General features: G+C 51.3%; 4 protein-coding genes across 7 annotated transcripts; 3 read left to right on the top strand and 1 right to left on the bottom strand.

Moving 5' to 3' along the window:
• Positions 1-5: 5 nt before the first annotated feature.
• Positions 6-1,442, top strand: PSENEN (presenilin enhancer, gamma-secretase subunit). Of its 2 annotated transcripts, none has more exons than XM_040253099.1 (4): positions 6-183; positions 316-468; positions 885-989; positions 1,174-1,442. In XM_040253099.1, exons 2-4 carry the CDS (start codon positions 408-410, stop codon positions 1,311-1,313), a joined length of 306 nt encoding a protein of 101 aa, XP_040109033.1. In that variant the 5' UTR covers positions 6-183; positions 316-407; the 3' UTR covers positions 1,314-1,442. The 2 variants fall into 2 exon arrangements, with proteins under 2 accessions (XP_040109033.1, XP_040109034.1); XM_040253100.1 differs by having other exon boundaries at positions 34-183; positions 354-468.
• Positions 1,443-1,503: 61 nt separating this feature from the next.
• On the top strand, positions 1,504-7,958 carry LIN37 (lin-37 DREAM MuvB core complex component). Its single transcript, XM_040253059.1, has 9 exons — positions 1,504-2,972; positions 5,810-5,885; positions 6,070-6,120; positions 6,440-6,469; positions 6,550-6,635; positions 6,723-6,889; positions 7,441-7,581; positions 7,669-7,742; positions 7,830-7,958. Exons 1-9 carry the CDS (start codon positions 2,939-2,941, stop codon positions 7,909-7,911), a joined length of 741 nt encoding a protein of 246 aa, XP_040108993.1. The 5' UTR covers positions 1,504-2,938; the 3' UTR covers positions 7,912-7,958.
• A 55-nt stretch (positions 7,959-8,013) lies between these two features.
• On the bottom strand, positions 8,014-11,302 carry HSPB6 (heat shock protein family B (small) member 6). Its single transcript, XM_040253066.1, has 3 exons — positions 10,329-11,302; positions 9,197-9,319; positions 8,014-9,085 (listed from the first exon to the last, which is right to left on the bottom strand). The coding sequence occupies exons 1-3, from the start codon at positions 10,692-10,694 to the stop codon at positions 8,912-8,914; spliced, it is 663 nt and encodes a 220-aa protein (XP_040109000.1). The 5' UTR covers positions 10,695-11,302; the 3' UTR covers positions 8,014-8,911.
• A 74-nt stretch (positions 11,303-11,376) lies between these two features.
• Positions 11,377-24,286, top strand: PROSER3 (proline and serine rich 3). Of its 3 annotated transcripts, XM_040252919.1 has the most exons (11): positions 11,377-11,755; positions 12,450-12,608; positions 12,826-13,028; positions 14,136-14,263; positions 14,351-14,460; positions 15,289-15,371; positions 15,473-15,615; positions 22,502-22,677; positions 22,795-23,761; positions 23,861-23,942; positions 24,097-24,286. In XM_040252919.1, the coding sequence occupies exons 2-11, from the start codon at positions 12,603-12,605 to the stop codon at positions 24,263-24,265; spliced, it is 2,067 nt and encodes a 688-aa protein (XP_040108853.1). In that variant the 5' UTR covers positions 11,377-11,755; positions 12,450-12,602; the 3' UTR covers positions 24,266-24,286. The 3 variants fall into 3 exon arrangements, with proteins under 3 accessions (XP_040108853.1, XP_040108855.1, XP_040108854.1); XM_040252921.1 differs by having other exon boundaries at positions 11,377-12,520; XM_040252920.1 differs by having other exon boundaries at positions 11,377-12,608; positions 14,354-14,460.
• Positions 24,287-24,681: the final 395 nt, after the last annotated feature.

Raw genomic sequence — 24,681 nt, 5'->3', positions numbered from 1 at the left:
GCGTGATGCAGGCTCGCACTCTCCGCACAGGTTCACCCAGTGGAGTTGCCTGAAGGGGCATGCGCGCGGCGTTGCCTCATCGAAAAAACTACAATCTCCAGAGAAACTTGGGGCATCTCGCGCAAAAGTCCGTGGTTGAAAGTGGCAAAGGGGCCCAGACCGGAGGAAGTTAAGACTCCACTGGTGAGTCGGGGGTCGTTTCCGCACCCAAATAAACGTAAGAGCGTCTCACCCCAGTCAGCTTGCTGGTGGGGGCAGGGGTGCCCTTCTTCCAGAAAATCCACCCTTCAGTTTCTCTCCCTTTTGTCCTAATAGGGGCGTGGTTGTTTGTGATCCTTGGATCTGTCACTTAGGGTCAGGACTTGGATCTTGCCCCAGACCCTCGAAGACCCGGCCCCAGCGCAACTATGAACTTGGAGCGGGTGTCCAACGAGGAGAAGTTGAACCTCTGCCGGAAGTACTACCTGGGTAAGGGCCGGTATCCTAGAGTACCCGAAGAGACGGGGCGGGACTAGAGCGCCTGATGGAAGAGGGTCTGGGGGCCTGGGTTCTTGGGTCCAGAGGATGAAGTGGTTGGGGACGCCGATTCTTTGGTCCCAAGAGAGGAAGGGCCTGAGTCTTGCTGAAGGAGGAGACTGGGACCTCAATTTCTGGGTCCCAAAAGAGAAATGTTGCGGGGGCTGGACTCCTGGTTCTGACAAAGACGTGGTTGAGGACTAGGATTCTTGACTCCTAGGGAGGAGCCAGGATTTCTGAGTCCCTGATAGCAGAGATATCCATTTCACTTAGGTTGTGGGAGAGGATCTTCCTACTGGACCTTTCAACAGGTGGGTTTTGGGAGGATCCTCATTTCTTCATGTCCCAGTCTTTTTTCTTCTCTTTAGGTGGGTTTGCCTTCCTGCCTTTTCTCTGGTTGGTCAACATTTTCTGGTTCTTCCGAGAGGCCTTCATTGTCCCGGCATACACGGAGCAGAGCCAAATCAAAGGCTGTGAGTCCAGGGCACAGATGAAGGGAGGCCATCAAGTGTAAGGAGGGGGACTCAAGAAGCCTTGGTGGGAGGGGATGACGGAGAGTCAAGAATCCTGGACCTCTGGAAGAGAAGAGAGGGCCGGTCTCAGGGAGACCACAGAGCAGGTGGAGGACAACCTTTCCCTTCCTGTTCCCTCTTACAGATGTCTGGCGCTCAGCTGTGGGCTTCTTCTTATGGGTGATTGTACTCTCCACCTGGATCTCTATCTTCCAGATCTACCGGCCACGTTGGGGCGCCCTTGGGGACTACCTCTCCTTCACCATACCCCTGGGTACCCCCTGACAGCTTCTGTACAGGCCTGAGGACCAGGATGGGCTTCTCTACTCCAAGCCCACTCTCAAGCCCTTAAGACTTGTTCCTGTCTCCTATGTTCTCTGCCGACATCCCCCAATAAAGGACCCTAATTCTCAATATTGACTTCCTGGGATCTTTTGGAGATTGAAAGATAAGATGATTTGGGGTTGTGTTTTTTTTTTTTTCGCCTGCCATGCACACACCTTGTGAAGTTTTATTTTTCCAACTAGAGATTGAACCCAGGCCCTCTGGGCCCTTGACAGTGAGAGCATGGAGTCCCAACCACTGGACTGGCCAGGGAATTCCATAAAATAATTATTAATATTCAGGAACATTTATTGGTTGCTTACTTTGTATTAGGCTTAGTGCTTCAAACATGATGTGCCTTAGTTTACTGTATACTACTCATAACTCTCAAAAATAGAAAACTTGCTTGGGAACACTGTTTTACAGATTTGGAACCAGAAAGGAATAGTACTTCCATTAGTAGGGGCTGTTATCCTGTACTGGTAGTATATGAATTTGAAAATATTTACTTTTCCACTGGGCTTCATTATTCTCATCAGAAATGTGGATCACAACACTACCCCCTAGAATTTATCTGGGCCAAGGCACATGTGGTAAATGTAAGTTCCCCATTTTCTGAAGGAGACTGTCCGTAGCTATAGAAAAGTATTCAATTGCTTTATTAGAGAAGGCTTCCTTGACCATCCTATTTAAAGTTTCAGTCCCCCTCCTGGGTACTCCCCATGTCCCTTTCAGGTTATATTCTTTTTCCCATTACATTGCATTTAAAATGTTCTACTTGTTTATTGTTTATCTTCCATTCTCTATAAGCTTATTTGGGCAAAGATTTTTATCGTTTTGTTCACTGCGGTGTCTCCAGTACCTAGAGAAGTACCTGGCACGCTAATATTTGCTAGGTGAATGAGGCTAAACTTGAAAAGAGATTAACAGGGAGCTACCCGGTAGGCTGCCGTCTAGGGGGTCACAGAGAGTCGGACACGACTGAAGCGACTTAGCAGCAGCAGCAGCTGGCACCTAGCGAGTGCTCAGTAAGAGGGAGCCCCGCCTAACCCCAAATTTGTTTTCCTCTTAGGGATAAAGAGACTTCCACGGTTAGATAACTCCTGTTCAATAGCTAAACTGATGTTACTCAAAGCTTCTAACTCTCCAAGTTCTAAGCAGCAGCCTCGCGATGCTCTGATCCTTCGTTTCCCACCGTGCGCTACTTCTACCGAGTCTCGGAAGTTAGAACCACGTCCCAGGAAGAGCCCTGGGATGTCGTTGGTTTGTTTCCGGAAACCAGGCTCTAGGAAGGTGGGACTGAGAGCTGGGAGCCGACAGCGGCAGCTATTAATTGGCCACGATATGAGATTGACGGTTGCATTGACTAATGGGAACAAGGAACTGCCGAGAGGGCCCGCCCACAGAAGGAACAGGAGGAGGTGGCGGTATCTGCGTCCGTCGCGGGCGGACACTGCTCAGGGCGGCGGACTGCCTACACATGAAGCTTACCTTTGACCTCTCCCCGTCTGCCTCCGGCCTTGACTTGTGACATTAGGCTCTTTTGGGCTCCTCTGGCCCAGCTACCCAGATCCCAGACCCCAACCATGTTCCCGGTGAAGGTGAAAGTGGAGAAATCAGGTGAGGATCCCGAGGTTGGGGGCAGGTAAGGGAGCAGCGGACTGATCAGGGTAAGGGAGCCCCATTAAACAGAATTATCGCGATAAGGTGGACTGCGTGACTTCTCCCTGCAACCCATATGACTACCGCTGTCAGGCATCGATCGAGCGATTCCAGCCACCTTGATACCCTCCCGAACTGTGTTCAGGATAGCTTCGAGGCTGAATGGTGGTGGCCTGGCAGTGGGGTGTAGTCCCACATGGGGAACCCGAATCGTGTGACTCCAAGAAGGACTCTTTTCTTGGCTCTGCCTCCATTTCCCCCTTTCTAGCAGTGGTCTTGAGTCAAGCATTATGCTGATCACCTGAAGTACAGGAAAGCTTTTAATCTTTGCAGTCACTGTATCCCAATAATCCTAGGGGATTAATAATTCCTATTTCCTAGGAAGTAGGAAATATAGATGGGGAAACTGAAGCTGAGAGAGGAAGTCATTCTGGGTTTGGGCCAAGCTGATGGGAACCCAGGGCTAGCATGTTAAGGGTGGTGGGAGAGACCTGGAATCCAGACCAAGTAAAATGACATGAGATGGTAAACGCTGCTGCTGCTAAGTCGCTTCAGTCGTGTCCGACTCTGTGTGACCCCATAGACAGCAGCCCACCAGGCTCCCCCGTCCCTGAGATTCTCCAGGCAAGAATACTGGAGTGGGTTGCCATTTCCTTCTCCAATGCATGAAAGTGGAAAGTGAAAGGGAAGTTGCTCAGTCGTGTCCCACGCTCAGTGACCCCATGGACTGCAGCCTTCCAGGCTCCTCCATCCATGGGATTTTCCAGGCAAAACTACTGGAGTGGGGTGCCATTGCCTTCTCCGTAGTAAATTCTATAAGTGGTCAAAAAGAAAAAAAAAAAAAAACAAGAGAAGCTAAGGAGATCAGGAGTGAGGCAAGGTGAGGGAGAGAGTGATAAGTGAGGGAACAGCAAATCTGACAAAGGAAATAGCTTTGAAATGGCAGAGAAGTGAAAGATTTCTCTGGCATGTTCAAGGGCCTGCAGGGAGGCCAGAGTGGCTGGAGCAGAGCAAGTGAAGTAGAAAGGTGAGGAGATGAGAGCAAAGAGGTGAAGGAAGGGGGCAGATCTTGTGGGCCCAGGTTATGACTTTGGCTTTTGCTCCAAGGGCAATGGGGAGCCAAGGGAGGGTTTTGAACCACAGAGAAAGTCTTTACAAGATGCCCCCTCCAACTGCCAAAAAATGCCCCAAAAGTCCTGGGTGGAAGAGTGAAGGGGGTCTGACCACAAATGAGGGTGTTGAGGAAGGAGTAGGCAGGGTCATGGAAGCCTGTGAACACCAGGGTGACCACTAGGACTCTGCCTCAGGGAGCACTGCAGAGTTCTGGAGCATTCTAAGCAGGGAAAGATCAGGATCAGGTTTGGCTTTAGGAAGATTCCCCTGGCAACCTTGTGGAGGGTGAATCAGAAGGGGAGACTGAGGCTGGGGGCCCAGGGGAAGGAAGGGACATGACAGATAGACCAGGGAGGTGGGAGAGGGGAGAGAACCTCAGGAGACAAGTAGACAGGTTGTGGGGTGGGCGGGGAAGGGAGAGCAATGACCATGTTGAGACTGAGAAAAGGACTGGGTGACAATAGGGATATCCCTGAGATGGCGGTCCAGGAAAAAAGGATACGTTTAGAGACACTGAGGCCAGTGTGGGACCCAGTCTGTGGAAGGAGTCTGGGGAATGTCCAGGGGGAAGCATCCGGGAGTCCATGGGATCCCAAGATCTGAGGTCCAGGAGAGAAGCAGGGACTGAGGAAAGACATTGGGCATTATTCACACCTTGGCTCCTACCCAAGGCTCTTTGCTAGAGAATCTCAGCTGCTCCCAGCCCCACATCCCCACCCTGTCTGCTCTGAGTAATGTCTCCTGGCCTCTTCAGGAAGTCTCAGCGCTGGCTAGTCATGTCCCCGAGTGTCCTGGGCTCTGAGCGCTGGGTCAGAGCTCCTATTAGTTGGAAGAGAAGAATGAACACCGCACAAGAAATGTAAGGAGATTTATAACATTATCACCTCCATAAGTTCTGTGATGAAGAGAGGCAAACACATAGGTTTTTAGGGCCAGGCTGGGTCTGTGGCATGCAGGAAGGTGGGCCCAGATATCTCATTTCCTGGTTGGGGGGAAAGCCCAAAATGGGTATTTTAGGTGAAATCTCCCAACTATTCAAATGAAACTATTCATCTCATTCAGATTTAACAGATTTGAAATAACCCCACTACCTTAGCCAAACAAAGTGCATCTTGGGGCTAGATTCTGCACCCAGTTTGAGCCCCTGCCTTATAATGTCCAGTCTGGAGCCAAATGACCTGGTGTATATCTTCAGCCTTTCAATTTTCTAGCTGTATAACTTTGGGCAAGTAGCCTATCCTCTCTGTGCCTCAGTTTCATCATCTCTGAAATGGGGATAAAAATCCTATCCACCTGCCAGGGTTGTTGTAAAAAACTCAATGGGTTGATATACGTGACGTGCCTGGAACAATGCTTGGCACATAATAAGCTTTCATATACAGCATAGGTTTATTTAAACCTCAAAACAGTCCTAGCAATAGATATCATTTGGAGACCCATTTTCAAGATGAGGAAACAGGCTCAGTGAGGTAAGGTGATTCACCTTAGATCACACATGAGTGTATGGGTCAGCCCTGGAAGCCAGAGCTCTTGCTCTTTAGTAGGCTCTGCCCACTATACCCTCCCAGCACGCCTGGCCCAGCCAAACGATTGGATCTGCAGGCCCTTTCCTGGTCCAGTGGCTGCCCACCTGGCTTGGGCCTGGGAAGTGACTCCTGCTTGGTACCCTCCCTCTTCCCTAGAGTTGGAGATGGCCAAGGCCCGGAACCAACTGGATGCTGTTCTGCAGTGTCTGCTAGAGAAGAGTCACATGGACAGGTTGGGATCTGACCCAGAACAGGGTCACGGGAAGTTGGGGGCCCTAGCGGGTGAGACCCTCTGGTTGTGGGTGGGACCCCAGAGACTGACTTAGGAAGGAAGGGGCCCAATGGATGAGGCCACTGGGTACCTTCCCACCCTGGGCCCTGGGAACCCTGAGCATGCAGTTCTCTTCTGCTACCAGGGAGCGTCTGGATGAAGAACCTGGGAAGACCTCCTCAGACACCCACAACAAGTAAGTTTTATTGATGGGATCTGTGTCTGAGGGTTTGTGGTAGATAACTTCTTTCCTCATCTGAGCCCTGACCCCCATGCCCCGTGCTTTCTCCATCACAGTCTTAACCATTCTTCATGTACAAAAGCCATGGAGCAGCAGAAACTTAGGTCCCCTGATGATGGCACGTCAGCTTGCAAGGGGTGGGACCCAGGGCTGCAGGGTTTGGTGGGATCTCTGAGCTCATTCACAGTACCCCCAGGGTGCTCTTTGAGGGGTTGTGAGCAGGCATTCGTTTAAGAGCAAGCCTGCTGACATGACACCCTGTCTCTCCCCACAGGGATTGCTCCATCACGGCCACTGGCAAACGGTAAGGTGGCAGGGGCCCCACCAGCTGATGAGAGGTCCGTAGTCCCCACCCCGGTCCTGATGTACTCCCTCCCCACACAGGCCATCTGCCCGATTCCCCCACCAGCGGAGGAAGAAGAGGAGGGAGATGGATGAGGGGCTGGCTGAGGGAGGGCCACAGCGATCCAGTGAGTAGGCGGTGGCCCTCGAGGGCAGGCAGTGACTGGGGGGGCTAGGCAAGGATGTTTATACCCTTCCTACTTGCCCTACTCTAGACACCTATGTGATCAAGCTGTTTGACCGGAGTGTGGACTTGGCTCAGTTCAGTGAAAACACGCCACTGTACCCCATCTGCCGAGCCTGGATGCGCAACAGCCCCACAGTGCGTGAGCGTGAACGCTCACCCAGCTCGCCGCTGCCTCCCCTGCCTGAGGATGAGGAGGTGAGATGGGTGGTGGGTTCCCCCCCAGCAGCCCGGGAGTGCAATGGGTAGGCAGTCACAAGGCACCCTCCCTGGCAGACAAGAACAACAGTGACTCCTGAATCTGGTGAGGCACACAGATAGGAACCCTTAGGCCAGGGTAAAGGTTGGAGTGCCCTAGAGCAGACAGACATGGCTTTCTGGTCTGAGAGGCAGAGGAGACAGGGTCCCTGGGTAAATAGATGTGCCCTCCAAGATCAGAAGTCACCAAGAGCTGAGAGACTAGGCAGGGGTCCTTAGGGCAACCAGGTATAGCCACCTGGTCTAGGGGAGCAGATGGCAACCCCCTGAGCTAGGAATGGAGGTCTCCATAGATGGAGGTCTCTATGCTGGGCAGGAGTGATCAGGGGTCCCTGGGTTGGACAGGGGTCCTTGGAGTAGACACATGACTCCTAAGTACAAGTCCCTGGAGAAACCTTCATGTCTTTTGTTGCTGGGGAAGGTGTGAAATGATGTCCCTGACCCTCTTCTCTGACTCTCTTGGGCCTGGTGTGGGGTCCTTGTATCCCCAGGGTTCTGAAGTCACCAACAGCAAGAGTCGTGACGTGTATAAGCTGCCTCCACCCACAGCTCCTGGGCCACCTGGAGACGCCTGCAGATCCCGAATTCCATCCCCGCTGCAGCCTGAGACCCAGGGTACCCCTGATGATGAGGTGAGTATGCTGGGCTGGCTCAGGGCCATGGGGCAGGTGTTGTGGGGTATGAGTGTGGTCACCCAGCCTGGCCTCTCTGTCATGCAGCCCTCCGAACCTGAGCCCTCACCCTCCACGCTTATCTACCGTAACATGCAGCGCTGGAAGCGTATCCGCCAGAGGTGAGCATCCCCCCGCCAGCTTGTTCTCTATGGCCTCTGCTCCAGCTGCTGAGTCCTCCCTCTGCTTTCCCCCCACCCCCACTGCAGGTGGAAGGAGGCATCTCATCGGAACCAGCTTCGTTACTCAGAGAGCATGAAGATCCTAAGGGAGATGTACGAGCGACAGTGATGTTCCCCTGTCCCCACCCCCATCCCAATAAACATTCCCCTCCTCCACACTGGTCTCCATTTGCTACAGCCTATCCTTCCTGGATCAGACATAAAACAGTTGGCACAGCTCTAGCACATTTATTGGGGGAGTGGGCCTAGGTAGGGGATGGGGCATCAGGGAATTTGAGGAGGGAGAAAGATTGTAGGGAATTAAAGAAAGTGGCTGCTTAGGTCTTGGAGAGTAAGGGGAGGGTTGTGGTTGGAGATTTGGGGGGTCAAGACAAAGTGACTGAGGAGTTCTGGATAGCGTGAGCTATCTGTGCAGACTGGGGAGGAGGGGTAGGTATCCGTACAGTTTGAGGTTGAGGGTTCTGGTTGGCTTAGAATAGGGGTACAAGGGTAGGGTCAGAAAAGGCGTTCAAGGATCTGGGAGTGGCTGGCTGAGGTTTCAGGTTAGAAGATGGGTTGGAGGGAGAGGGTGAGAAGTGGTGTACCTGGTTGGAATGAGGGGAAGGATCCAGAGTCTTGGGGACCAGGCCAGGATGGTCTGGGGTGGGAGGTCTGTGCAGAGTCTTGGACATTTGAGAAGGGGGGATTATGCTTGACTGGCCTAGGGTGGGGGCAGGTCTGTCTACACCATGATCTTTGGTGGCGGGTCGGATTGAAATGGGGTGAGGGGATGTTTTTCTAGAAAAGTCAAAAGGAAATAGGGAGTTTGAAGTGGGGTTATATGCTAAGTGGGGTTGGTGGAGATGAGAGACTAGCTGAGGGATTGTGGTTGTAGGGTCTGGAAGTTAGGTGTCTGGAGATTTGAAAGCACGAGAGGGTGTGAGAGCCGGAGTGTCAGTGGAAAGTAAGTTATCAGGGATGAGTAGGTTGGAAGGTTCAAGGCACATCCCAGACTGGGTGGGCGGGTAGTCTTGGCGCGCGCTGGGGACATCTGGTTGGGCGGAGTCAGGTCGGCTTTAAAAAGGCGGGGGAGCTGAGGCGGCTCCCAGGGTTCAGGTGTGCCCTGACCCCTACTTGGCAGCCGCCCCGGGCGGCGACTGCGGTGGGGCCTGGGCCGGCGCAGGTGCGGCCTGGATGGAAAGGACGCCCTCAGGGGACAGCGCAGACGTCACGGCCGCAGGGTCCACGCCAGGCGGCAAGCGGTAGCGGCGGTGAAACTCGCGCGCAATGTATCCGTGCTCATCCTGGAGGGAGAGAGGCTTGAGAGATTCCGCCAGGTTCCCGTAGGTGCCCTGCCCCTCCCGCCTGCGGATCCCGCCTACTCGTTCTGGCCCCGCCCCCGCCAGCGGGCTCACCGGGCGCTCCTCGTGGCGCGCATGAACTTCCACGTGGTCACCAACCACCTTGACGGCAATTTCCTCGGGTGAGAAGTGTTTCACATCCAGCAGCACCGAGAAATGCCCGGGGTCGGTCGATACCTACGTACAACCTGATGGTCATCGGGCGGGGCACGGCTCCTGGGGCCCAGCAAGGCCCCTCCCCTCGGTTCCCCTTTGGTTCCGGTGCTGCAGCCTATCCAGGCCTCTGGAACTGGGACGTCCCCTTTCCTGCTCTTAGCCACCCAGGACCTCTTTACCCAGAATAACTGGCATCATCCCTCCCCTGTAGCCACCGGGGATTTCCCCCTCATCCAGGGTGATGAGGGTCCATCCCTTGCCCTCCAAGGTCAGGGACCGCTGCCCTCACGCGGTGAGGCCTGTCGGCTCCCCCAGAGTCAACAACCTCGTAGTCCGTGTATCCTCCTGGGCACTGACTCCTCAGCCCCATTCCCCTCAGAACCCCTTGGAGCCCTTACTGCTCCACCTCCGCCAGAAATCGCCAAGAAGCCTCCTCCCCGATTCTCCACAATCCTCTTTCTACCCTCCCGCTCGAGTTACGAGATTGCTTGAGCCCTCAGCAGTTATTAGTACTACTCCCCCACTTCTGAGTGTCCAGACCCCCCTTTCTCGAGTTGCAGGACCCTCCTTCCCCTCTGCCTCTCCATGAGACACACACAGTCACCACCCACAGTCTCCAAACTCTCTTCCTCAAGAATAACAGAAAATTCCCTCCCCCCGCCCCGGGAGTCACTGGGAGCCCCACGCCCTTCAGAATGACTAGGCTCCCCCTTTTCCCCAGATTCCGTGGGTCCCCAGCCTCCTTCAGAATCACCAAGACACCCCTTCAGAGTGAGCATCCCCACCCTATTAGCGACCCCGCCCTTACACTCTGGGACGGGAGACCCTCCTCACACCGACTGGGCCCTCCCACCCGATTCAGGGAAACGACCTTTGAGAATCCATACTCCGGGAACTCCGGAAGCCCCTCTGAGTGGCCGGACTCTCCACCCCGCTCAAAGTCAAGGGACTTTCCTTAACCCCCCTCAAGGTGACCGAGGACCCCAGCCTTGGAAGTAGTCGGGTTACCGCCCCTCCCCCAGGTCTGCACCTGGGCGGTAGGCAGCGCCACGCTGGGTGCGCGCAGGTAGTAGGGGGCCAGCGCGGCAGGGCAGAGCGCAGCCAACTCGGCCTCCAGCAGCCCCTCGCCGAAGCGCTGGTCGAAGAGGCGCCCGGGAGCCGACAGCCCAGGGAAAGGGGCCGAGGCGCGGCGCAGCCAAGACGGCTGCACAGGCACCGGGATCTCCATCCTGCTCCGCCGTCGCCCTAGGCTCCGCAGTGCTCCAGCGAGCGCCGCCGCTGCTTTATAGTAGCCCTGTGTCCGCCCCTCGGCGGGCCGCCCGGGGACATTGGGACCGCGGCCAGAGCCGGCCATTAATAGAGCCTTATTTAGACAGCCCAACAATGACTTGGCCATTTATTAAGCGCCAGCTGGATGCCAGCAAGGTATCATTCCCTAATTTCCCGAAAGAAAAACTAAGGCTGAGGAGGCGGAGCCTTGCCAAAGTGGGGTGCAAGCGTGGCGTTTGAGACCTACAGCCTGAGAAACCCACCAAAGAATTGCCAGTCCCTTTAATCCACCCCCGCCCCGAAGGTGCTCTGAGGATGACGCAGATGCCGGTCTTGGGAGCAGATTCCTGGGTAGAGGGAATGCGGTAGCTGGGCCAGGCTGTCAGGACGACACAGAACAGACCCTATTCCCATTTGAGCAGAGCCCTGGACCCAACCCCCGGCAAGCCGGGCCTAATTCTGTGCGTCTGACTCAGCGTCGGGTGAGCAGGACAGCGGGATCTGCCAGGTGAGCAGCAGCCAGGGGGCGCGGGCAGGAACAGTTCAGGCTGGCCCCACGGGGGCCGCACGCTGGGGCCCGAAATAGCTCGTTATGATCCAGCCACCTCGGCCGGGAGCCCAGGCTTGGCAATTGGAGCAACCAGCTGCTCCTGGAGCAAGACGGAAGTGGTTAGAAGAGCGGGAGGGACTGGTAGACTTCTGGACTGATGAAGGGACGGCGGCTAGAGAGGGGGTAGGCTCCCTGAAGGCCCCTGCAACGGAAAAATCCGTAGTTAGACTGGAATCTGGATGAGATTTAGACAGCAAGAGGGGGAGTGGTTAGAATACACGACTACAGCAAAGAGAGTACATTGGGACCTCCTCCTAACCGCGAGCCCAGCCTCGGATCCTTTCCATTGGTCCACGGGCTTGCCAATTACTGCATCTCGCTACCGTTCCCCAATCAAACATTCCCTCTCATTCCCGTTACAGCCAATTGTGAGACATCTCCCTTTGGCCATTGTCCAATTACTTTTATTTTCCTCTCTATCATTGGTCGCCTTAGAGACCGCTGTCTTCCCGCGCCGGCAGTCCCATAGAGGGGCGGGGTTATAGGGTATTGCTAAGCGACAAAGACGCGCTCCTGGTGAGTCCGGTGACCGAGCAGAGCAGGCGGAGTCTGCAAGGTAGCTGCAGGATGGACTTCAGGTGATGGATTACAGGAGGCCTGGGGAGGATCAAGGGAGAGAGTAACACAGCCTAAGATCAGGTTTGCTACGTTCCGGAGTCAAGGGTGCTCAACCTTACTGGAACTACAACTCCCAAGATGCTCCACAGCCTTAAGCGGCTCCGACCTTGGACTTTACCACTGCGGGGGTTCCAAAGCGTTTTACGTTCCGCTAAGTGGCCCTAAGGGCTTTTTTTTTTTTTTTCTCTAAAAGTGTCCGGCGGCACCTTGGGAATTAAGATTAGTAATTTTGAATTTGCTCCAAGACTGCCACGGGTGTCTTGCTTAGGCGGAGCCCAGTGACTATAGGAATTGTAATCCATCTACCCGTCTCCTTAATGTCCCAAGGACTTATGGGAAATATACAGTGATAGGGTGTAGCCTTGGCTCTTCTCCTGACTTCCAACTTCAGAATCACCAGAAACACTGCGAAACAAATGTATGTAGATGCCCAGCCCCCTTCCAGATATTCTGATTCTTTTGATCTTGGGTGAGGATCACGCCTCTCTATTTTTAAAAGACTCCTCTTAGACTGGGTCCAGGGTTACGAATCACCAACCAACAGTTCCCGGGTTCTCTTTTGAGACTGCTCCAAGGACGTGGGAATCGTGCCACCAGTGTCATTATCATGAATGTACATGGTGCTTCATGGAAATTATAGTTCGTCTCTTCCAGGATTCCGTGGGAACCGTAGTGTGGTTTGAAGCCACTACTGGCCATCCTGAAGCCAAACCTGGCACCCCCAGGTGAGGACACCCCACAGAGAGTGCTGTGTGCCAACCAGTAACAAGGGAGTGACGACTAGAGGGAAGGAAGACGTGATGAGTGATGGGGGTGAGAGATTAAAAGAAAGCCTCTCCTCTCTTCCCCATGGCCTTGCCCTTGTCCTGCACCACCTAAATCCCTCGTCACCTCCCCAATCACTCTGAGTTGTTGCCATTGTGGGATGTGTTTCCTCCCCCGTGGACTGAGATTTCATATGTGTCTTCGTTTCCCTACAGGGATGATTCCTCACCCTCACTTTTTCTTCTCTTCACCTCCTCTGTATTAGACCCTGAGCCCATCCACATCCCAGAGATCCAGACTTTCAGAAGCTTCCAAGGCTCTGGCCACAGGCCTCAGCTCTCCTGAGCTGCTTGAGGAGTCCTGGCCATCCAGCTCAGGGACCCCTTCCCCACCCAGCACCGCTGAGGGCCAGATGAGAACCTCCCCACTACCCATCGTGACTGACAGTGGGGACTCCGTGGTGGCCAAGTAAGTTCCAGTAGCTCTCAGGGAAAAGAAGGGTTTGGATCAGTGTGAAGGGGCAGACATCCATAATAATCATCCTAGCCAGAGCTGCACTTTATAGGATCATGCTTCATTCATGTTACCAAGCGCTCTGGAGCTAGATTCAAATCCACGCTTTATCACTGTACAATCCTGGCCTCAGTTTCTTCATCTGTAAATTGAGGATATTAATAGCACATATATTCTGGGTCTGTTTTAAGTTTTCAATGAATTACCATCAGTACTGCATCTGTAACAAACAATAGTGAGCCACATAGTGAGCACTTGGATTTGTAGGATCCAAGTTCAGCTGCTATGAGAAGGAGCCCCAAATGAATCGTGCCTTAAACAAGAGTGTTTATCAATATGTCTCCCTCACGTAACAGTCCAGGCAGAAGCAACCAGGGCTGATACGCTGCTAAGCTGCTGCTGCTGCTAAGTCGCTTCAGTCATGTCCGACTCTGTGCGACCCCATAGAGGGCAGCCCACCAGGCTCCCCCATCCCTGGGATTCTCCAGGCAAGAACACTGGAGTGGGTTGCCATTTCCTTCTCCAGTGCATGAAAGTGAAAAGTGAAAGGGAAGTCACTCAGTCGTGTCTGACTCTTCACGACCCCATGGACTGCAGCCTACCAGGCTCCTCTGTCTGTGGGGTTTTCCAGGCAAGAGTACTGGAGTGGGGTGCCACTGCCTTCTCCAGGGCTGATATGGCGGCCACTAACTGAGGTGTCAGAGACACAGTTTCCTTCTCTCTTGTTGCTCTCCCTTCCCTAGGCTGTTATCCTTTCCTTCATGGCCCATAATGGCTCCCAGCCGTATCCACTTTCCAGAATTGCATCTTGTGGTCAGGAATATACATGGCCATAAATCTGCAAGGGTATCTAGAAAATGTATTTATAGAAGAATGGCTATGTCCCCGGAGTTATATCGTCTTACATAATATTGCATTACTGTATAAGAAAGAACAGATGCTGAGGATCAACTACCAAGTGTTGCTATGGTGCTATATATACATTGACTATGGTGATTATTATTGTTATTATTATTGGGTGCTCCTCATCCCACCCACCTCCCAATTCTCTGATGCTCACAGGTACATAAACCGGTTCCGACAGGCTCAGCCCACAAGCCGAGAAGAACGCCAGTCTGCAGGCCCAACCCCAGCTGACTTTTGGTGGCTGCGGCCTGAATCTTCAGACCCTGGCAGTCAACTTGCAGCAGGTACCTGCTTCAGTCTCATCTCCTCCTGAGCGATACCCCCAGCAGCTCCTCTACCTGCCCCCAACTAAATCAATTGGGGCATCTCAGCAGGAGCCAGTGAACCAGAAGGAAGACCCTACACAGCAGCCCGGACTCACACTAAGATGGCCAGTGCATCAAAGGCTAAGGCTATGGCACCCCTTCAGGAAATAAAGCAGGTGACACTGCCACCCACTTCTTTCCCTCCATGCCTGGACTGATAGCACCAGCCCTGAGATAGAACTAGAGTCAGAAATTCCCTGGTGATCTAGCGGTTAAGACTCTCCACTTCCAATGCAGGGTGCGCAGGTTCGACCCTTGGTCAGGAAATTAGATTCTATACGCCACTGCACGGCTCAGCCAGAAAAGAAGAAGGAAAAAAACCAAATAAACATGTAGTTAGCATTAGAGTCAACCCCCAGTTCAGGGAAGCCTAAACGAAAAAGGGAGGCTTTGTTAGCTAGTGTAATCAAGAAATCCAAAACTAGATGCTTTTGAGCATAGCTGAATCCAGGTGATTGAACAGTACTGGGAGGAACTCAACTCTCATGGCTTTCGGTTCCTCCTTGTTTGGCTCAATCTCAGGTAGGCTTTCCCCTCAAAATAGCTAAGATGTCTCCAGTAGCTGTAGGTGTCTGATATACTTGATTACTCTAGTGAAAAGAAAAAGCTTTTCCAATAGCTCCATCCAAAGCCCCAGGACCTACTCTCGTTCACTCATCCTTGTGAGCCAGTCACTGTGAACTGGAGGACAGAACACTGTGACCAGCCAGGCCTGATCAGGAAGGTAGGGTCAACCCTTCTACTATAACCATGACTACACTGAGGGTTATGGATCCACAGAGGGAAACCTGGTCTGTCTTCCCTAAGGAGGAGGAGCAGATTGTCAGCCAGCATGTGAGGATGCCAGGTGAAATGTAGACCTGCATTCAGGCCCTCTGTCCAGAGCCCCTTTCCCAGAAGCCTTTGCGATGAGGGCTGGCCTCTGACCCCCTCTCACCTCACAGAGTCTCAACACATGGAACTCATCCCTGCTGGACTTGGAGACACTGAGCTTGCAAAGCAGAGCTGCCAGGCTGCTCAAACGCAGGTGCCTCCCCCGCCCGCATCACGCTCCCCAGTCCTTCCTCTCCGGGCCCAGGCTGCTGTCTCTGAGACCCCGGTGGCCTCACTTCTGCCTTCTCCCTCCAGCAAGGCCTCCGTCTCCTCCACCTCCTCCCTCAGCCCCAGCGATGGTGGCAGCTCCTCATTCCCCGTCAGCTCTGATGGCCTCTCTCCCTTCTCCATGACCTTCACTCCTGACTCCATCAAGGACCCTGACCTGATGGCACAAGGTAAGTGCTGGGAGGCGAGGATGAGGGCAGTCTGGATGCAAATTCCAACTTTTCGACTTATAGCTCTGTGACCTTGGGCTTCTCTGCGCTTTGTTTACCCAGCTGTAAAACAGGGATAATAACTGTATTCCCCTGCTGTAGGTGTCGTGAGGATTGAAAGAGCTGGTGAATACATGGAGCACACAGCATGGCTCTGTTAACAGTACCTGTCATGGGAGGACTTACCTGGTGGTCCAGTGGTTAAGACTCCACACTGCCAATGCAGGGGGTGCAGTTTCAATCCCTGATCGGGGAACTGAGATCCCGCATGCTATGAGCCGGGGCCAAAAAAATTAAGAAAGCATACATAGTAGCTCCCATGAGTATGCAATTTCTCTCTCTGCATTCCATCTGCAGTTCTGAGCACGAAGCTCCAAAATCAGAAGGCTTGTTGCAAATTTGGCACCACAGCTGATTTGGCAGCAAAATTTGACCTAAACAGTATGAAGAGTATTTATATATCCATCTCATTTAGGATGAAGTCATCCTTTTTTATTGAGGCATAGTTGATTGACAATATTCTATTAGTTTAAGGTGGACGACCTAGTAATTCAAATGTTTATAGATTATACTCCATTTGAAGTTATTTGCGGAGATGGTGATTTAGTGTCCCAACTGTAGCCCACCAGGCTCCTCTGCCCATGGAATTCTCCAGGCAAGAATACTGGAGTGGGTTGCTATTTCCTTCTCCAGGGGATCTTCCCGACTCAGGAATAGAATCCATGTCTCCTGCATTGCAGGCAGATTCTTTGTCACTTGGCCACCAGGGAAGCTCTTAACATTATTAGGTTAGCCAAAAAGTTCATTTGGTTAGTGAATACATTATTCAGTAAAGTTCTTGGTGAGAATGAAGAATATGTCTTTTATTTTCACTTAAAACCAAATAAATTTTTTGGCCAACCCTATATTCTAAAATATTGCCTATCTTTCTTGTGCTCCACAATTTATCTTTGTAGCCTATTTATTTTATACACAGTAGTTTTTACCTCTTATCCCCTGTCCCTATCCCACCCTTCCCCTGCTTCCCTCTATCCTAACCACTAGTTTGTTCCCTATATCTGTGAGTCAGTTTCTGTTTTTTTATATTCATTTGTTTTATTCTTTCAGTTCTACATATAAGTGATAAAATATGGTATTCATCTTTCCCTGTCTGACTTATTTCGCTAAGCATAGTATCTTCCCCCAGCCCCAGAAAAGAACCATTGTGTTGTTGCAAATGGTAGAATTTCATTCTTTTTTAATGGATGAGTAATCTTCCATTGCATATATACACCACATCTTCTTTATCCATTCATCTGTTGATGAATACCAAAGTTGCTTCTGTATTTGGCTCTTGTAAATAATGCTGCTTTTGGGGTGCGTGTATCTTTTCAAATCACTGTTATCATTTTCTTTAGATATATGCCCAGGAGTGGAATCGCTGGAATGTATGATAGTTCTATTTTCAGTTTTTTGAGGAATCTCCATGCTGTTTTCCACTGTAGCTGTACCAATTTAAACACATTCCCATAAACACTGTACTACAAGGGTTCCCTTTTCTCCACATCTTTGCCAACATTTGTTATTTGTGGTCTTTTGGATGATAACCATTTTGAAAGATTTGAGGTGATTATCTCATTGTGGTTTTGATTTGCATTTCTCTGATGAGTAGTAATGTTGAGCATCTTTTACTGTGTCTGTTGGCCATCTGTCTTATTTGGAAAAGTGTCTGTTCAGGTCTTCTGCCCATCTCTTTTTTTAAAAAAAAAACAAAATAGTTTTATTTCGTTTGTCAAAGCCTGAGTCTGGAAACACCCATGGAGTCATCCTATGGGGATGGCACTGACATTGATAAAATAGTCTCTGCATCAGAAGAGCTGCCATATATACAGGGTTACAATTACTCACAGCTCAGAGGAAGAGGAGGAATAATATAAAGTGGGGCAGGGGTGGGGGTTGTCTAGTGCTTCTCCAGATGTGAACCTGCCTCCACCCGCCCCCGCCCCCCCCCCCCCCGACTCCGCCACAAGCCCCATGGAAAGCAAGGGACCGTGGGCAGGGCCGCCCGCCACTTGGGGCTGCTGGGCAGCAAGGCCAGGCACCCAGGAAGTGGCCTCAGTTGTCCTCAGGCAGATTCTACCCATCTTTTAATTAAGTTTTTTTTTTTTATGTTAAGTTGTATGAGCTATTAATCCCTTGTTGGTCGTATCACTTGCAAATGTTTTCTCCCATTCAATAGGTTGTCTTTTTGTTTTGTTGATTGTTTCCTTTGCTGTACAAAAACTTTTAAGTTTAATTGGGTCCCATTCATTTATTTTTGTTTTTGTTTCCTTTGCCTTAGGAGATAGATCTACAAAAATATTGCTATGCCATGGCTATGTTTTCTTCTAGGAGTTTTATGGCTCAGATCTTACATTTAGGTCTTTAATCCATCTTGAGTTTATTTTTGTATATGGTGGGAGAAAATGTTCTAATATTCTTTTACATGTAGCTGTCCAGTTTTCCCGGAGAAGGCAATGGCACCCCACTCCAGTACTCTTGCCTGGAAAACCCCACAGACGGAGGAGCCTGGTAGGCTGCAGTCCATGGGGTCGTGAAGAGTCAGACACGACTGAGTGACTTCCCTTTCACTTTTCACTTTCATGCACTGGAGAAGGAAATGGCAACCCACTCCAGTGTTCTTGCCTGGAGAATCCCAGGGACGGGGGAATCTGGTAGGCTTCTGTCTATAGGGTCGCACAGAGTCGGACACGACTGAAGGGACTTAGCAGCAGCAGCAGTCCAGTTTTCCTAGCAGCACTTATTGAAGAAACTGTCTTTTCCCCATTGTATAATTTTGCCTCCTTTGTTGTAGATTAATTGACCATAAGTGTGTGGGTTCATGCCGGGTCCAGCCCTGGTGGATCCAGGGTGATTCGAAGGTGGGGACGGAGTCGGCGTCCTTGGAAAAATACATTTTTAATTACAGATATAGAGGGAGATTAGAAACAGATAGTGTAGTAGGAGAATTAGTGGAGAAAAGAGGCTGAATAACTGGTTTACATGGAATACCAATCACCACCTACGTAGGCCACAGGAGTCTTTCCATTCTCCCAAAGGAGAGGAGGCACTGAGGCCTCCCCTCAGAAGCCCAGGCAGAATTAGCAGGCTTGGTGAGTCCCCACATTTCAGATGGGAATTCAGCCAGGAAAGCGGGGAGCAAGAAAGAAACGACACGGGGGAGTCAGTCTTTCCAGAAACTGATCTGATTTCTTTATTTTTCAGGTTTGTTTATATACCTTTTTGTTATACGTAGGGATGAATACAGAGTCACGTGGGGGTCAGCAGACCTGACCCTAAGTCACAATCAGGTGCTTCATATAAAATTATACAAAGGTCTTATGAGTTTCATCATCTTCTGGCCATGAGGTCTGCTGACATTTTATGGCCCTTTCTGATACTGGTCAGTTAACCAGAAAACTTATTTTTCCAGGGGTGATTTTTTCTTAAATCAGGCGCCACCCTCCAAATAAAGTTGCATTCCTATAGGGTGAGAGTGTAGTGAGTTACAGTCAAGAAAGGAATTTACTTAACCTAAGGTTTAACATGATTAATCTTAAAGGTTAATACTTATTTCTCCTATATGCTAGTTATATTCATTATAAGGGCAGGAATATGGAGATTTAGCAGCAAATATTGGCTCAACAAATGTAAACCCTTCACCAATGTTCCCCTTAAGATCTATTTTGTCTTAAGATAGTGATAAAGTTACATTTTTACATAGCATAGTGATTTATAGTGATTTATAACAAAGTACAGTGATCTATAACAAAAGAGAAAATTCATTAACTCAAAAAGTCTAGTATTGCTAACATCAAAAAACTATATTTCCTTTTCTATATTCCAAATACATTGATTAATATATTCCCAGGTGCCTAAGGATATGGAGGCCTGATGGCAATCATTGACTTATCAATGAAAAAAGCCCTATGCTAATACTCCAAACTCTCTGTGCTGTTTATGGTTGAGAGGTTGTCACAGGAGCTAGTCTGTCAGCAGAGAGGTTTGACCTGAGACATCCTTGTCACACCCAGGGCAGGGAATTAGCAGTGATTATTGCCACGACAAATGAAAAAAACCCTTCACCAATATAATTTCTAATCAACCCACTATACTATACTAATGATCTTCTAACTTCTCAAAAGAGTCTGTATTTAGAAAGTTTTAAAACATCCCGTGCCTCTCACAGTTGGGAGGCTGTAAACAATCACATGTGGCCGGATGAGCCTGATCAGGCAGGCCAGAGAACCTTCAGAGTTCGTAAGTTGAAACACTCTTGTCACGCCCAGGAATTTTTATTAACTGGAGCTGCAAGTTAACTCCTTCTCTGAGAGAAATGGTTATGGGGGAGAGCTCCCCATAAGGTACTCTGGTTTTGGGGGTAGATGCTCGGGAACAGGGGGTTTCTTGAGGCTTGATAACGCCTTTGTGTATGCCAAGCTTCCTTCCTCATGACCTTTGCCATGGGTGGAGTTCCTCACGCTGGCTCCCAACAGGTTCATTTCTGGGTGCTTTGATCTATTCTATTCATCTGTGCCTGTTTTTGTGCCAGTACCATACTGTTTTGATTACTGTGGCTTTGTAGTATAGTCTGAAGTCAGGGAGTAAATATTCATACTACTATGAATCTTATGAAATTTTTGTCTTTGTAAGTAAAAAAATGGTTGAATAATGGCAATTTCACACGTTCAACTATATAGCAGTGTGTTTGAGTCTGATGTTCTGACCCAGATCCCTGTCAATCCTGTACATACCTAGCAACTTGACTAAAACATGCAAAGTGTTGAACTCTCAAATTTCTGCCCCCAAGATTTCAGAGGTTGGGTTAAAGAGGTGGCTTACTATTTTGTCATCACTGTTGTTACTATTACTCTGTGCCCCAGTTCCTGGGATGCAGTGGTAGCCAGGAAAGATTCTCTCCATATCTCATGGGACTCCCATGAGTGGGGACAGGCAAGCAGAGAGTACAGAGTGCTGTTTGTGCATGTTGAGTGATCTTGCCCAAGCCATCCCCTGATTCTTTGATCCTTCCAAGCTTCTCTTTTTATTCACTTCTCCTTCCTGATCCTGTTTCCTCATCTGTAAAATAGGGATAAACCTACTACTTCATAAGTTTTTTGCAGAGTAAATATATGTATTCTTTATGCAACACACATTGAATACATGTTGCCTGTGAAGCCTGTGTTCGAGATTGGGGATTCCTTAGTGAACCAACCATACATGGTTTCACCTTCATGGTGCTCACAGAATAGTGAGTGTGGGGCATGGAATAGCTGCATAACTCCACAAACAAATATAAGCAGAAATGAGGGTCATGCAGGGGAGACTTGTGATACTGGGATGTCAGAGAAGGCCTTCCTGGAAGAGGTGGAAACCCGAATGATGAAGGTGAGGACTATAGCCCTGTAGCCTGTACAAAGGACCTGAGATGGGAGGGAGCACAAAGCAGATAATGAACAAGAAAAGGCAAGAACCAGGGGTAAGGGTAGTGTGAGATAAGGTGGAAGATATTGGGAGGGGTCAGATTACATGGGACTGTGTAGCCATGTGAGGCATTTGGTCATGATCTACTGGGGAGCCACAGGACGGTGGCAAGGCAGGGACAAGATCTTTACCGGGTGTTAGCAAACTCCCTGTGGCTGCTACTCTGCTAGGAGCAGAGTAGAGGGAAGTGACCAGGTCTGGAAATAGAATCACAGGATATAGAGGGGAGGGGAGGAGAGGTCCCGGATGCTGCCCCTTACCCCGCTTCCCCTTCTCTGTGCAGCATTAATAGGTAGGGCTTCTGAAAGATAGTGATAGCCATACTAATCATGACTCATGAAATGATAACCTGGGTGATGGGAAATGATGTCCCTTTGTTCCACAGGCCTGAGGATAGGTGGTGACCCTGCCCTTAGTCACTCCTGTATCCCCAGTACAGTGCTGGACACTGGGATGGAGCACAATTTTGCATATATTTATTTTCTGTTTTGCCCTTATGCCACATATACTGACACCAGGCCCTATTCTTGACACTGGGGATCTGGTAACAGCCTGGCAGATAAAAACTGCTGTCCTTGTGTAGCCGGCATTGTGGAGGGAGAGATGAACAATGAATAAGCAAAGAAGTGTGATCTTTAGTAGTTAGAAGGTGATAGGTGCTAAGGAGAAAAATGGAACAGGAAAGAGGATGGAGGGTGGTAGGGCTGGGCTATTGCAATTTTGAATAGGGCAGCCAGGGATGGCCTCATGAAGAAGGTGGTACTTGGGCAAATACCTGAAGGACTTGGAGTTAACCCCGTGGATGCATAAGTGAAGAGCCTTCCAGGCAAAGGGAACCACAAGTGCAAAGACGTGCTTTTTACCAGGAGAGAGGTACAGCCCAAGGAAATTCTAAATCAGGAGGGCCTTGACCTGACTGAGGTGTTCACAGGCTCCCTGGACTGCGGATGGAGGCCGTTTCAGAGGATGGGAGAGAAGGGAAGCCACGGAGAAAGTTGTTATGGGGTTGGCAAGTGAAGGTGGTAAAGTGGGGAGATGTGGCCAGATTCTGGAAGATCTGCCCTGGTCCCTGCTGTGACCACCGTGTCCAGAACAGTGCCTGGCATGTAGTAAAGGCTCAGTAATATTTGTTGATGATGAAGAATCAAATGATGACAGGTTGAAGCCCATGAGGGCTCTCTTCTCTGACTCTGCCCCTTTCCCCATTTCCCAATCTGCAGGGGACTTGGGACAATATCTGGAGAGCCTGTCTGAATAACCTGGTACTCAAAAGGTGTGTGCTAGCCTATCCTTGCTCATCACCCCAGGCCCTGCCTTACCCCTCTTCCCTCTACTTCCTCCACAGCAACCCCAGCACCTGCCCCCATCCCTACTCCTGCCCCAGCCTCCTCCCAGGCACCCCTGCGGCCAGAGGATGACATTCTGTACCAGTGGCGGCAGCGGCGGAAACTTGAACAGGCTCGAAGAAGCCAGGGTGACGGAACCTGGGTGCTGCCGCAGACTACTGCCCTCACCACCTCGGTGAGATGGAGGAGGGAGGAGCCTGAGGGGGGGGTGGAGGGAGGATCCTAAGGGAAGTTGGAGGAAGGGGGAGGCTGAGAGGGACTGAGGACTCTCTACCTTTTCTCTCCCTCTCAGGTCCCTTCCCCCATCTGTCCACAGCCATCTCCTCCCACTGTGGAGACCCTTGGTTCCCTGGGAACCCAGTCTAACTCCATCCCACTTTGGGGCAGTGTGGTTCCACCTGGACCCCAGGAAGCTTTCCGCATGGAAAGGCCTCCTATTCCCCCAGGATTCTCTCCACACATCTTTTGGGGTCCCAGTCCCCCTGGATTCTTCTGGGCCCCACAGCCCAGTCCCTGGATATCTCTTGGAGTCATCCCTCCAACACTCCCGGCCTCCACCGCAGCGCCCCCGGCCTCCGCCCCAGCGCCCCTGGCCTCCACTCCTGCCCCTCCAGCCTCAACCCCCGCGCCCCCTGCCTCCACACCCATGACCCCTGCAGCCCCCCAGGGTCCCCCCACCCCTGCACCAAGCAGCGCAGAGGAGCTCGAGAAGCAGAGCTCCAAGCCTCGGAGAAGCAGAGCCCAACGCCGGGAGTCTTCAGGGCGAGTCATTGCCGCAGATGAGCACGAGGGCCCTGGCCCACAGCTCAGAGGCGCGCTGGGCCAGGTGGTGATGGCTCGGCTGTTTCCGGACAGCCTGGAGGACACGCCCCCCCGGTTTGAGGGCCCGCCTCCACACGAGGCTGAACCTCGGAAAGCCAAGGCCACACACCCTATGACCCCTCGCTCAGAGGTCACGGCTCATCTATCTGAATCGCCGGATAGGTCTAAGGCGGTGTCTCAGAATGCCAAGACCATGCTCCCCCTAGCGGGATCAGTGCCTAGGAAAGACAAAGACACTCCCTTGGCTGAAGTCAAGTGTCTGCAGCCCAAGATCCTGCCTCCTCCAGCTGAGGTGGTGGCCACTTGTGTTAAGGCCCCGCCCCCTCCATTCGAGGCGGGGTCTCTTGAGGTGGTAGCCACGCCCCCACCCGCTGCTGGCCACGCCCCCTCAGAAGACCTGCTCTCCCAGGCTGCCAGACTTCTGCAGGCTGCGGAAGGTGAGCAGGCGTGCACGCCGCGCGTGGCTGCTGTGTTCTGAATGGCAGTCCATTACGCTATGAGTCCGGCCCCTTGAATCTTGCTCCTTTCCCCCTTAGACTCCGATGGGAGCGAGTTCCAGGACGACCCTATACTGCAGGTGCTAAGGATTCAAAGGATGGCGCTGCGGCAGCAGAAAAGGTGACCATCGCCAGGATTTAACACACCCGGCCCCTGAATTCTGAGATTGCCATGTGGTGCCCACCTCTTCTGAACCCCTTTTCCAGAACATAGATAGCCCCAGACCCTAATCCTAAGCAAATACCTCAGCCTCTACCCACTGTCCTTTTTCCAGGAAAGTGGATGCCCAAATAGCCCACCTGTTGGGCCACCCTGAAGACCCAGAGTCTCGGTCTCCTCCAACCAAGTCGCCCCCCCCGGGTCCCCAAGGCTGCGGCCGAGGAGGGAAGGAGCCTGTCTTGAGGCCAGACGACTTTGAGTTGTATAGATTCTATTTTTCTTAATAAAAACTTTTTTTCAGATTATTGGTTGTCTCTGAAAAATAAGTTGTTTGAAAAGGTCAAGGGTCTTGCTAATTTAGGGAAATAGCTCCCTGTGCCCCCTTCCCCTCCCCCACACTAGCTCTGCCCTGCACCGCTTAACTCTTGTTTCTGACCACTGAAGCCAAGTCTCTTCTGCTTTCATCTTTGAGGGCAGGAGAGGGGTTCTGGGCAAGTGGGTCCTCCTGTCTCAGATGAGACCAAAGGAGCTATTCTCTGGGTGTGAAGCTTGTAGTCATTAGAGGGTTAGACAATGGTCAGGCCTCCGCGTCCTGCATGACCCAGCAGCAGCATTAGGTGTGCTGATCCCCACTCACTCTTTGAAGCACTTCCTTGCCTAGCTTCCAGAACCCCAGCCTTCTCCTCACCAATCTGGTTGT

This window comes from Oryx dammah, unplaced genomic scaffold (genome assembly GCF_014754425.2).
Source record: "Oryx dammah isolate SB20612 unplaced genomic scaffold, SCBI_Odam_1.1 HiC_scaffold_13, whole genome shotgun sequence".
NCBI classification, from domain to species: Eukaryota; Metazoa; Chordata; class Mammalia; order Artiodactyla; family Bovidae; genus Oryx; species Oryx dammah.
Note: the sequence above shows the minus strand (reverse complement) of the source record. Positions and strands in the feature narration are given on the sequence as shown.